This window comes from Pyrus communis, chromosome 11 (genome assembly GCF_041283825.1).
Source record: "Pyrus communis isolate YQ-2024b chromosome 11, ASM4128382v1, whole genome shotgun sequence".
In the NCBI taxonomy this organism is placed as follows: domain Eukaryota; kingdom Viridiplantae; phylum Streptophyta; class Magnoliopsida; order Rosales; family Rosaceae; genus Pyrus; species Pyrus communis.
Genome location: NC_142575.1, coordinates 8184853 through 8198203, shown reverse-complemented (window position 1 = coordinate 8198203; position 13351 = coordinate 8184853). Strand labels below are relative to the sequence as shown.

The 13351-nt window shown below is 36.2% G+C and overlaps 1 protein-coding gene across 2 annotated transcripts; it reads right to left on the bottom strand.

Annotated features, from left to right (window-relative positions):
- Nucleotides 1-1789: 1789 nt before the first annotated feature.
- On the bottom strand, nt 1790-5143 carry LOC137742053 (ankyrin repeat-containing protein At5g02620). Of its 2 annotated transcripts, none has more exons than XM_068481794.2 (4): nt 4767-5143; nt 3884-4540; nt 3376-3785; nt 1790-2911 (listed from the first exon to the last, which is right to left on the bottom strand). In XM_068481794.2, the coding sequence occupies exons 2-4, from the start codon at nt 4242-4244 to the stop codon at nt 2033-2035; spliced, it is 1650 nt and encodes a 549-aa protein (XP_068337895.2). In that variant the 5' UTR covers nt 4245-4540; nt 4767-5143; the 3' UTR covers nt 1790-2032. The 2 variants fall into 2 exon arrangements, with proteins under 2 accessions (XP_068337895.2, XP_068337894.2); XM_068481793.2 differs by having other exon boundaries at nt 3884-4584; nt 4767-5017.
- Between the last annotated feature and the right edge of the window lie 8208 nt (nt 5144-13351).

Sequence of the window (13351 nt, the reverse complement as noted above, 5' to 3'; positions counted from 1 at the left end):
AATACTATATCCATCCCCATAATCATGAAAATTAACCATATCCATAACCGTAAATTAACCATAGGGGATTATCCATAACCATATCTACCGGGTAACGGATTTTCAATCGATTATCAATTATATCCATCTTCAAAAAAAAAAAACAAAAAAAAAAAAATCCAATTGACGCATTATAAATTTTAGTAGATACTAATTCCGTCATTAAATAGCAACATCCAATTACAAAAAACTAACAATATATTTGAAGTTGTTCATGATAACATGCACAAATTTCTTGACAGTGAGACTCTTGAAAAGAGATGAATCTGATAAACTTGTAATATTTGATAATTGATATATAAAATGATTCAATGAATTAATTTGGTTGAGTGTAATAATAAGAGTATTGAATTGATGAGATTGTTGGTATGCCCCATGCATGATGTTTGGTGCATAATAAAGATAATATAGGGTTTGATGCATGCATAATGAATTAGTATAGGGAGAGTTCGGTAAATTGAATAAAATTATATTATATATCAAATATATATATATATGTATATTCGGGTGGGATTCGGGGACGGACACGGATTGGGGACCCCTATAACCATATCCAAAACTATAACCAAATAAAGTTCACGGTTTTTCCCCATATCCATACCATACCCGAATTTTCATATCTAAATCCAATCCATTCAGGTGGTTATCCACGGTTATCGAGTTTAACGGTTAGAATTGTCATCCCTCACCTGAAATGTGATTAACACTGTAATCAATAAAGCATATTCTAAACGTTGGAGTAGTTAAATTGTTTAAACATCGACATATTTTAATTCTTAATAATTATTATCATCACATGTCTAAATAGTAAACTCAGCGCGATAATATATATAAAGGGTACATTAAATGTATTGTCTCACTAGAATTGCCCCCTCTTGTCAAATTCATGAATGCCAATATTCTCTTAATTTAGACACATTGTTACTTTTTTATTTATTTATTTTTTTAAAAAAAAAATTAAAAAGAGATCAGTGGGTGACTTCGTCATGACAATCTATTTTTTTTTGGAGGGGAAGACTCACAAAGGTATTTTAGTCTCCCCTGACCACCATTATATGATTCATTAGCGCTAGGAGTCGAACTCAGAACGTGCTGTGTGAAATACGGGTTTGAAATTTGTCCCTAGTCACTGGGGGTGGTGGTTACATTGTTCCTATGTAGGGGTGAAATACTATATCAATCCCAATAACCACAAAAATTAACCATATTGATAACCGCAAATTAACCATCGATGATTATCCATAACTATAGCCACAGGGTAACAAATTTCTCATCAGTTAACGGAACTCATTTTCGTTAATACCAAAAATATATATTCAGTTGATGCATTATAATATAATAGATATTAATTTTCTCATTATAATATAATAGATACATTGGTGATGTTGGTGATGTTTGATCTCTCCCATAAGCACCATTGAGTTCTCATTGGTTTTAATTCAAAACTTTTGAACTTTCCCACAAAAATGCAACTTTTGTAATTCTCAAGGTAATGAATTCGGTGAATATAATTGTATTATTCGGATCGCATTTAAAGAATGATACAGATCGGAAACCCCTATAACAACATCTGAAACCATAACCGGTAAATTTTCGATTTTCCTCATATTCGAAATATAACCGATTTTCATCCCCAAAATCCATTCCATTCAAACATTATCCACGATTATCGAGTTTAACGGTTTGAATTGTCATCTCTATTTCTATTTTTATATGATGTAATTGACCAAAAACCCAAAAACTTCTGAAGGAGAAAAAAAAAAGAATCATTATTAGCACTCAACATTCTCATTTTACACTCCAAATTGTCTATACTTAGAAAAATACAACGCAGAATGAGATTTTGGAATGGTAATAACAGTTCCAAAAAAAAAAAAAAAATGATCAACTCCCTCGAGAATATGCATTTTACTATATAATAGTTACACCTGTTGGGCCCAATGCTGGAAAACCAAGAACCCAAAAAATGTGGCATGTGTGTGTGGAAGTAGTTTCAAATTGCATACATTTTCTTATAGTCATTGTTGAGGAGCTCAGATTCAGACATTACTGCAGACAACGACCACGACCGCGATCTGCTGTCCAACGATGTTCTCTGAATGCTCCTCATGTTTTTCGCCTCAATCCGATGCCTAACTACCCAGAAACACATAGTCCCCAAAGTTGCAGCCATAATTACAGTTCCTATGATTGTTACTCCAATTGCTAGCCACTTCTGTTCACCCACCACAACGAAAGAGAGCGCCAAAAATGCCACGGAAACAAGCACGCAAGCCAACCACATCAGCTTGTTGATGATCGCCATCATCTGCTTCTTTGCCTTGCTCTCGATTACCACCACTGAAGTTTGCACCACCACGACAGCAAGAGAAATGAAAAGCGCAATGGAGTCGAAGATGAAGAAGATTATGAAGGCGAGTTTGGGAGCAATGTTTGCCTCGCCAAGTGACTGCCCCTTGGGAATGTCTTCAGGGTCATCAACGTATTGGCCAGGGATTTGGAAAATTGCCGCAAAGGTGACCGTGGCAATGAGGACAGCCACGACAGTGTTTGAGTTTATGGCATTGTTGAGGCCTTCCGAGTGCATTTTGTGAAGGCGTTTGGCAATGCCTTGGACGCGTCTTCTGGTTTGGCGAGTGTGTTCTAGCTGGTGGTGGACTTCGTGCTTGATGTCACTCACCGTTTGTTTCAGCTCTCGAGCTGGGTTTCTTGCTTGTGGCTTGATTTCTTTAGCACTCTGGACACCGCGCTCTTGCAGAAAAGCTTTAATGTCCGAGTTCCCAGTTTTCTCGGCAGTGTCAAGGGCAGTTTCAGCAGACTTGTTTACTGCCTTTGTGTTGGTTTCACTGTGTTCGAGTAGTATCTTCACAATCTGCACACATATAACTGGCATTATGCTCGTAAGATTGAAACATACAATCTCTCTGTAATTTGGTAAAAGGGGTCATAAATTCATCCGATGAGCCAATCAAAGGTAAAAGAAGCGTACCTATAAAACCTAACAAAGGTAGAATTTGTAACATTGTGGGGAGACAACCCGGAAATGCACCAAAAAAAAAGCGACTAAGATGCCCAAATTACAAAACTTAATGAAGGTAAGTTTATACAAGACTACTATTTTTCCAGAAGATCGAGATCTAGCGGTCCATTGCGCTATAGCAATGCATAAAATCCGGCAGATGAGAGCATCCGAACATAACATACGCTATAGGCTACAATGCTATAGGCATAGAATGTGAAGAATTTTGTTGAAAGCAAATCATTATTGCTATGATGCATTCTACTCAACTAATAAAACATGAAAACTCATAGTGATCAGGGAAAAGGTCAGTTTACCTCCCCTCTACCCTTCCGAGTAGCTATATGCAATGCGGTATTGTCTTTGTTATCCGCCATGTTTATCAAGGAAGGATCTGCGTTAATCAACTGCTCCACCACCTCAAGATTCTGCCCCTTAGCCGCCATGTGAAGTGCCGTTTGCCCCTTCTTATCCACACGTGTGGCGATACCAGGCTCCTTGTCCAAAAGCGCTTTCAGAACCTCCAAATGACCATTTCTCGCCGCAGAATGCAGCGCGGTCTTGCCATTGCTTTTAGCAATGGTTGCCAGGCTGCTTCCTGCTTCCAACAGAAAGCTCACCACCTCGATATGCCCTTGCGCCGCAGCTGTGTGCAAAGCCGTGGTGTTTGATAGATCCACTGTCATGGTCAATTCCGGATGAGCCTCCATAAGCACATTCAACACATCTGCAAAAAACCCAAAACATTAATCTGCCACCGAAAACAACATAACACGAAAAATGAAAAAAATAACCGAAGGGTCTCATGGTAGACCAGAGACATACCCATATCCCCTTGTTTGGCAGCAATGTGGAACGCATCAAACCCGTTTCTCGCTTTGATTCCGGCGTCAGAGAGATCGTAGCACTTGATCATCTCCCTGACCAAATCAACATAACCATATTCTGCAGCAACATATAGTGCTGTTTCATCAGATGAGTTCTGCTTTGTCAATAACTCCTTCAACGCACCCTCTTCTGTATTTTCAAGGATATCCATCACCACGGCCATGTTTCCTGACCTCGCTCCGGAATGCAAAGGCGTATCATCGCGCTTTCCTGTTAACTGCTTCGTCATCTTCTTCCGGGGCAAGGTTGGCTGCGCCGCCGCCTGCGGCTGCTCAGCCGAGGCCGCCTCTGCCTCCATTACACTAAGTTACAAAAATATCCCCCTTCTTTCTCTCTCTGTATCTGTTTCTCTCTCTGTCCTCCACAAGCTAATTCTAACGCCAACGATTGAAGAAATTCTCCTCTTCTTTCCCGCAAAAACCAGATCAAAAATTGAAGTTTTGATCCAAAACAGTCATCATTTCTTCAAACCAAGTCAAATAAATTCAAAAAATCTTCTAAAATCCCCTGAATTCCAGCAAAGCCAAGGCCTTCGAAATCGTCTTCTATCTCACACCTCTGGTTCTGAATTCTCCTCCACTCCAAATCATTGCCCTGTTTCCACAACAAAAAACCAGAGCTCTACCAATCGGTCCCATCTTCAACCAAAAAAAAAAAAAAAACACAAAATCACAAAAACAAATTATGGGTTTTTGTTGCTGCACTTTTCCCAACACATCCCAATTTCTCATTCAGTTTTTAAATCCAACAGAATTTGAAAAATTGGATTAAAAACCAAAGGGAAAAAAAGGGAAAAATAAAATGAAGAAATGATATGTACCTGGGCTTGAAGAAACAGGAAGAAGCTTGTATGTTCTCCTGCACCAGTAACTAAAAACTGCCCATAAAATTCAGGAGCAGTTTCTAGAGAGCAATGGGATCGAACAAACACGCTGTAAAAATATATTTAGGAGACAAATGAAAGGAAACAGAAACTTTTTTTTTTTTTTTTTTTCTTTTTTTTCTGAGAAGGCCGTTTATTTCGGAGGTAGAAAGAGCAGAATTAACTTATAATATACGTGCGGATGAATATGTACATTTAAGGAAAATAAAATAGGCCAAGAAATGGAAAATTATTTTTTAAATTAAATAAAAAAAAGGCACTTGTATGCGACAACAGCAACAGCTGCAACTTTTATGTGAATCTAAATCGAACCCAGAATAACCAATAAATGATTGCCTTTTGTAAAGTTTGTATTGATATATAACAATGGTTATATATATACACACACATATATACATACATATATACATATATATATATATATATATATATTTTTTAAAGGGGATCAGATAGTGGCGAAGGCAGTCTACTCTTTCAGGACTGGAAAGACTCATAGAATTCAACATTTTCTAGCAGAAATTGGATCCATGACGTGTCGCGTGAAATACGTGCCTTGAACTAGTCCTAACCATTGAGTCACCCCATAGTGGTTATATATAACAATAGTTTTAGCTCTAGAGAAAATTCCCGAAAAATGATTTTTACACATTTTTATTTTCTTTAGTATGTTTCTGTTTAAAATCATCTCGCCAGATTTTTTCCAACCAAAATGACCAGTTGTGTATGAAGAGAAAAATAAGAGAGTATTCACACATTTTTTTTTTTTACTTTTCACATATCCTTGTTCATTTTTTATCATTATTATTCTTCAATTCATTTGATCTGACAATCTAAAATTGAGAGGGAGTGTGTAATAGGTAAAAGTAAGTGTGTAGATAACACACAACAGTAAAAATATTATGTGAAAACTATTCATTTTTTAAAATAAATATTGTTTTATTGAAATAAAGGAAAAAAAGAGGGAATAAAATGTGGGGAGTAAAAAACAGAATAAAATGACAAAATATAAGAAATAATGGAAATAACAGGACCACGCGCGCTTTTCAATGCATTGGCGCAGGGTTTTGATGTTCTTATTCTTCTTTTTATTTATTTTGATTTTTACAAACAATTGGTTATGAACTAGACATATTGAAATTTATATTCGTTGAAAAAAATTCTGGTGACAGGTTACCTACCATTGAAATTCTTGAAAGCAATAAGTTTTTTTCTTTTTTTATGTTGAGAAACCAAAAAACTTTCTTTTTTTTTTTTTTTTAAATAAAAAGCTTGGATTAATTATATTAATTTGTTGTTTTAGGTTTTTATTTTGTTATATTTTCCATTTTCTGTTATTAATTTTGATATTTATGAGTCATGACCTTCTATGGATAAGAATGCCACATTTACTTTTCGAAAATGTCAAACTTAGTTTCAATAAATTCACAAACTTGTTTCAACCAAAAAACTAATTCTACATAACTTTAAGATATATGTGTGACATCCCACATCGTCCAGGGGAGTGATCCTTAAATGTATATTTCCATCCCTACCTAGCACGAGGCCTTTTGGGAGCTTACTGGCTTCAGGTTCCGTAGGAACTCCGAAGTTAAGCGAGAAGGGGGCTAGATCAATTACATGATGGGTGACCCACTGGGAAGTTGCTCGTGAGTTCCCAAAAACAAAACCGTGAGGGCGTGGTCGGGGCCCAAAGCGGACAATATTGTGCTACGGTGGTAGAGCGGGCCCGGGAAGTGATCCGCCCTGGGCCGGGATGTGACAATTTGGTATCAAAGCCTAACCCTGGCCGCGTGTGTGCCGACGAGGACGTCGGGCCCCTAAGGGAGGTGGATTGTGACATCCCACATTGCCCAGGGGAGTGATCCTTAAATGTATATTCCCATCCCTACCTAGCATGAGGCCTTTTGGGAGCTCACTGGCTTCAGGTTCCGTAGGAACTCCGAAGTTAAGCGAGAAGGGGGCTAGAGCAATCCCATGATGGGTGACCCACTGGGAAGTTGCTCGTGAGTTCCCAAAAACAAAACCGTGAGGGAATGGTAAGCCCAAAGCGGACAATATCGTGCTACGGTGGTTGAGCGGGCTCGGGAAGTGATCCGCCCCGGGCCGGGATGTGACATATGTGTTTATGATTTTTTACAAGTTATATGGCTCCTCCTTTTATGACTTGTTTGGTAGTACTTTTAAAATGAATGAAAGCATTTTTGGTGAAATTGGTTTTCCACGATGGAAGAAGCACCAAGTATACGTTTCTTGCAGGAAGCACTTAAAGTGTTTTTTCCATTATTCACTTGCATTTTTACTAAGAATTGATTACAAAAGCACTTTCATAAAAGTGTTTTCAGTCATTTCAAAAGTATTTTCAGACGAGCCCTTAAATAATTGAAAACGCTTTAAAAAAAAAAAAAAAAAAAAGTTTTTGAAACTAGTGAGGAAGCACTTCAAACAATTTTTATCTAAAAATACTTGCAATCATTTAAAAGCATTTTCCAAACTAGCTCATACTAAAAAACATCTTTTCTCTCCTTTTTCCATCTTTTTGAGCAGTAAAAATGGTAATATGATTGATTATCAAAGCTTCCGTTGACTTAAACGTAGAAGATAGAGGAGGGGCTTATAAACACTAAACAACTGACCCGTGAAGAAGACTGCCATGGGACATGCAACATAACACCTCTTTTGCTTGCGTCACAAGTTAAACAAATATCAAATAACAAATAATTTTCACACTTTTTCTTTCATGCACACCACACCGTTACTTTTTTGCGACTCATAAACCGAAGAAAGTAGAAAATAATTAAAATTAAAAAATAAACATAAATGACTAAATGAGAAAAAATGTGTATAAAAATCATTTTCCCTTATAAACGGATCGAGAGTGCCCTAAACTTGTTGGGTTTTTTATTTTTGTTTTTGCATACCAAATTGTTGGTTATTGAGTGCTTATATGAAGCTCTATAAAAGTGCTTGTGAGGAAAGCACTTATCACACACACATGTTGCTTTTTCTACTCCACAAATATAATTTGGGATTTGGTTTGGTTTACATCGGAATGTCTCTGAGATTTCAAGAGCCCTGTGCGAGTTTATAAAAGAGACCCTCCTTCTTAAGGTAGTTTCCAAAAATATAAGACAATGTATTGATGCTAGAAAACAATAATTTAAATCAAAACAAACTTTAGAACTCACTGATATAAGTTCACATATATGGTTAAATAACAAGTAAAAACAACTGCAAGTATAACTTTCAGTAAATAATTAAAAACAATTCAATATTAAACAATCAAACAAGAAAAAAAAAAAGCTTCAAAACTCTAGCTTTAATGTTCCACTTTAATGTTCCACTTTAGAACAAAAATATTTACACTTATGAAAAATGCACAATAAAATTTTAAAGTGCTAATAAAAGAAACTTTAAAAAAAAAAATGTATAACATTTTTACATATAAATATTAAATGACAAATTTTTTTTGAGAGCTCCTTTAAATTTAGAGGCACGTGCGATTGCACTTTTCGATCTCCCCAAGGGGAAAGAGATATGTTTTCGGATCCCTTTTACTTAATTTTCTTCATCAAACAATTTGAACTTTTGAAATTTGATCCGACGATTAAAGTTATGAATATTTTTAGAATAAACCTCTGTTTTTAACCGTTGGATTAAATTTTAAAGATCTCAATTGTTTGATAAGAAGAATTAGGTAGAAGAAATCTGGATCTGCCCTCAAAGCCGCCATTGGATTTACAAAATATAATGGATGATAGGCAAAACACCACTAGAGGCTCAGATTGCCAGACATCACATCAAATTAACAAAAGTTGACAATAGCCTTTGGATAAATGTTCAACAACGATTTCTCCTAAATTCATAATTTATTAATCTTTTGTGATTTTCACTGATGGAGTACGTGAGTCCATCTTTAGAATTAGGGTCATGCATTATAATCACACACTGATACAAATAATTAAATCGTTTGACGATAAAACATTTATTCCATTCATTATTGGTACATAATTTGAAGAAAAATGCTAAAAAGATTTTCTCAAAGTGAGAATTTCTAAAAATATTCTATCATCTTATCATTTAACGTTAATTTTTATACCAATTTTATGTAATATTATATAAAAAATATAAGGCATCAAAGAGGCTATTAAAAACCTTAAAGTCTCATAAGGTAATGTGAATTCCAGCGTACAATGATTGCATACTTTACACAGTGTGTGAATCGATTAAATTTGCCAAAAAAATAAATAAATAAATTTGCCAAAGGTGGGCCCGGGTCGGCTTCAACATTTTGGGACCTATACGTAGGTGGACCGGGGCTGGTTGTGGACGGAGGCGATAACGCCCACGTTGCCACGGCAGTCCAAGACAAGACAAAATCCACGAGTGAAGTGGACCCCACGCGCATTTGTCAAATCCCGCGGGCCCGCGCCCGTCTATCGCTCGACGCATCACACCAATTGCTGGAGAGTGGAAGCACGCGCCGCGTAATGTGCGTGCAGGGATGTGAATGCGTGGGCCGACAAGTGCTGATAAACTCAGATGGGTTATATCCGGATTAACTTTTTAACACGGTGGTATATCACGTATTTTTATCAAGTTGGTGAAAAATTTTATTTTTTAAGTTATTAACTTTTTAACAAAAATATTACATTATTTATATAATGATACAAGATGTACTACTTCATTTATCAGTCACATTGAAAAATCTCTCGATAACAAAAGGGAGATCCCAACTATCAGAGCACACCAACCCGACACCAGAACAAGCAAGATTGCCTAATTTTCAGCTAACTGATTATTCTCCTTGATTTTTTCGGCTCAGAAATATCCCTCTGATTTGGAATTCCTGATTAAATATGTACGTTTTTAATCGTTTTATCCACTTGATTTTTGGACTCATATAATAGAATTAAGGATTTTGAAAAGCGTTGGATCGAAAATCGAGATTAATAGTTTAACAACATAATATAATAGATTGTTTTACCAAATTATTATCAGACAAGAGAATGTGGCTTGACGGTGGTGTTGATTTCTAAAAACATTTTCGAACTATAATCATTTAAGTTGATAGTCGCTGTTTATAGTTTAGCACATAACAACTTACAGTTTCAGCCTATTTGACAAGAGTATGCTTCTTTAGAGCAACTCCAGCGTTGGAGCCCTCCCCCCTGGCAATACACTATTCAATCCACCTAATGAACAGTAACTGCCCTTAATGAACAGTAAGTAGCCCTGGCAATAGAATTTGCATCTCCACCGTTACACTTCAATAGCCCTAGCAATAGGCAATAAAATATTATTATTTTTTTTATTATAAAATAATACAAAATAATTTTAATTGTAATATCGGATAAGATTTTTAATCGTTCTCGTTGCGCCACGTGTCATTATCCGAAGTATTATTAAATAATACAAAATAATACAATTATTGGTGATGGATTTCTGATAAGATTATTAACCAATCACGTCGCGCCACGTGTCATAATCGGTTCACAATCTGTGAGGATAGATTTCCATCAGATTTTTAACGAATGACGGCATGCCACGTGTCATAATCTGTTTACAATCTTTGAGGATAGATTTCCATCAGATTTGTAACGAATGACGGCATGCCACGTGGCATTATGCAGAACCTAATCTTTTCTGAATCCTCTATATAATCCACCATCCATCCTCACAAATCTCACACCAAAATTCTCAAGATCTCTATCATTATTCATAGTTTCTGCTTCCTTATTCACAAAAATTTGTATCATTATTCATAGTTTCTATTTTTTTTTTTCAATGTCGTCTTCTTCTTCCTCAAGGATGATGTGGGAATACAATCAGGAAGAGGAAGAATTGTTTAACGAATCTGAAGCAATCTTCAATCACCAGAGGGTAAGAAATGAGAGGGAAGAGGATGAGGAGCGTCAAATGAGAAATGACGAAGTAAGAAGGGGCAGAGCCTCACATTCCCGTCGAGTCATCCAAGCTGCGGCTCAGATCTGCAGGCCCAGCCGTTCCGGAAACCTTGATAGAAGCAGGCAACGACGAGGTATGGAACTTTTGGATGATTATTTTGTTCCTAATAGTGCATTCCCTGATACGTACTTTAGACGTCGTTTTAGAATGGAACGACATTTGTTCAACAAAATCATGAATGCTGTTTGCAACCATGATTCTTATTTTGTGCAAAAAAAAGATGCTTTTGGTGCTATGGGTCTACTGCCTGAGCAAAAAATTACTGCTGCCTTGCGGATGCTTGCATATGGAGCATCTGCAGACCAAGTGGATGAGATAACGAGAAGGTAGTTGAGAAAATATGAAATTGTTGTGTAAGGTAGATGATAATGAGAAGGTATTTATAGAAAAGTAAAAAAAAAAAATTTTACAATTTTTTTCAGATTTTTCAGATTTTTTTTGAATTTTTTACAATTTTTTTTTAAATTTTTATTCAATTAATTAATCTCTGCCGTTGGATTTAAAAAAATTTGAATTCCAACGCCCCAGATTGTGCCACGTGTCACAACGGTAACTTTTCAGATTTTTAAAACTATTTTTTCATTTATTTTTTAATTTATAAAGCATTTTAATATCCACCGTTGATCTCAGATCGAACGGTGGATATTAAATCTGATTTTTTTTTTTTTTTTTTACCGTTGAAATCTAACGGTTCACATTAAGTGACCGTTGGGATCTAACGCACCGTGGGAAGCCACGTGGCTTCCCAACGGTAACTGACATTTATTTTTTTTTTCTGACTTTTGTGTCGGGACGCGCCCCCACGCGCGGGTGGGGTGCACGCGCCTGACACAAAAAAAATAAAATAAGGCGCTGACGCCACCCTGGCGTCAGCATTGCGTCACCCCCACCTCGGGCTCAAGGGCTGGCAATCCCTCACGGGCCCTTTGCTCGGGCTTCCCCCATCCACCGGGCTGGGTCACGCTGGACAACTTCCACCGGCCCTCGGGCTGTCGTTTTGGAGCCAGTCCCCCGAGTAATTCCCAACGGTGGGAATGCTCTTAGGGTGATTTAATGTTTATTTTTATAATCTCCTCAAACTATTCATGAAGAGTCTAGATTAACCGTTTGAGAATTTGTCTTTTCAAATTATGTGACACAGAGAATATTTCTTCAATCTAATCACATGCGTCAACATATATTCAAGTCATATATATGCGACAAGTAACTATTATGGGGTAGTTCAGTATGTGGTTGGAGATGAATTTCACGCAGTATTCCACATGACACGTCTTGGGTTCGATTTTTTGTAGTGGTGAATCACACGATGGTGATCAGGGGAGGCTAAAATGCCTCTGTGAGTCATTTTAGCTCCCGAAAGGGTAATTTGCCTTGGCAAAGACATCAGTTGGTCCATTTAAGGGAAGGGATCCCCATTTTTCAAAAAAAAAAAAAAAAAAAAAAAAAAAATAGGGACACCCTTTTGACCATTAGATTTGACTTTAATGAAATTCTGTGGCTGAGATTAAATCACATGCCACAGAATCTCAACCACAGGATTTCATTAAAGTTAAATCTAACGGTTGAAAAGATGTCCCCAGTTTTTTTGAAAAATGAGAATCCCTTCCTTTAAACGCTATATATATATATAGACACACACACACACATAGCATCAAGGTTATTGATCATATTGCTAATTACCTCTCATGTTTATATGATATTCGTCCATGTAAATGAATCTTTCATAGTGATCATGAGTAAGCAAGCATGAGCCATGTGGTATTGTTCTAACTTAAAATTTTGACTAAGTTTGTTATATGTCATTAGTGGTTCATAAGTTTTGGGTTTATCTTTGTAGTTTTATAAAGTAATCTTCTAGACTTATATGAGTCATGGATGATGTACGATTGACTTTGTGAAAAGTGTAGTGGAGAGAGAAAACTTTGAGGTGTTATTTTCCTAAGTGTAACACAAAGTCAATTAATTAGATCCCCCTAATCCTAATTACCAATGATCTCATAGAAAAATGTGATATAAAATAGGAGGACAAATTGAAGTTTGGTGGCTCAGAGGGAGACTGATTTACCATATATATATATATGCAATGCAAGGGTCCAAAAGGAAAATGATGGATGAGAGACTGTTTAAGTCCAAAATGAGGTGAAAATCAACGAATCGGAAGTCAATAACCACTCTTTCCATTTATATAATATATCTAAGATAAACACTAAAGGGTCTTATAAAAGTGGGATTCTCTGTTATGTCATATTTTTTCACATGTTTTATAATGTTGGTATTGAAATTGATGATAGTGAGTCTATGAAGATCCCCACTTTTGAGAGAGTTCCCTTAACATTTCTCAATATCTAAATTACATATTAATAAAACTCTCTTTGTCAACTAAAAGAGGGTGAAAATACATTTTTGTTTTCTATCACAACAAAAAAGTTAATAACAATAACGTGATTTTTAAAGTAAGAAAAAGTTACTGTTTAAGTTCAAGAGATGATGTAAAAGACTTTATATTATAGAAAAATTAACGGATACTCTTAAATTTAGGGAGCAATTGTTCACTTGCT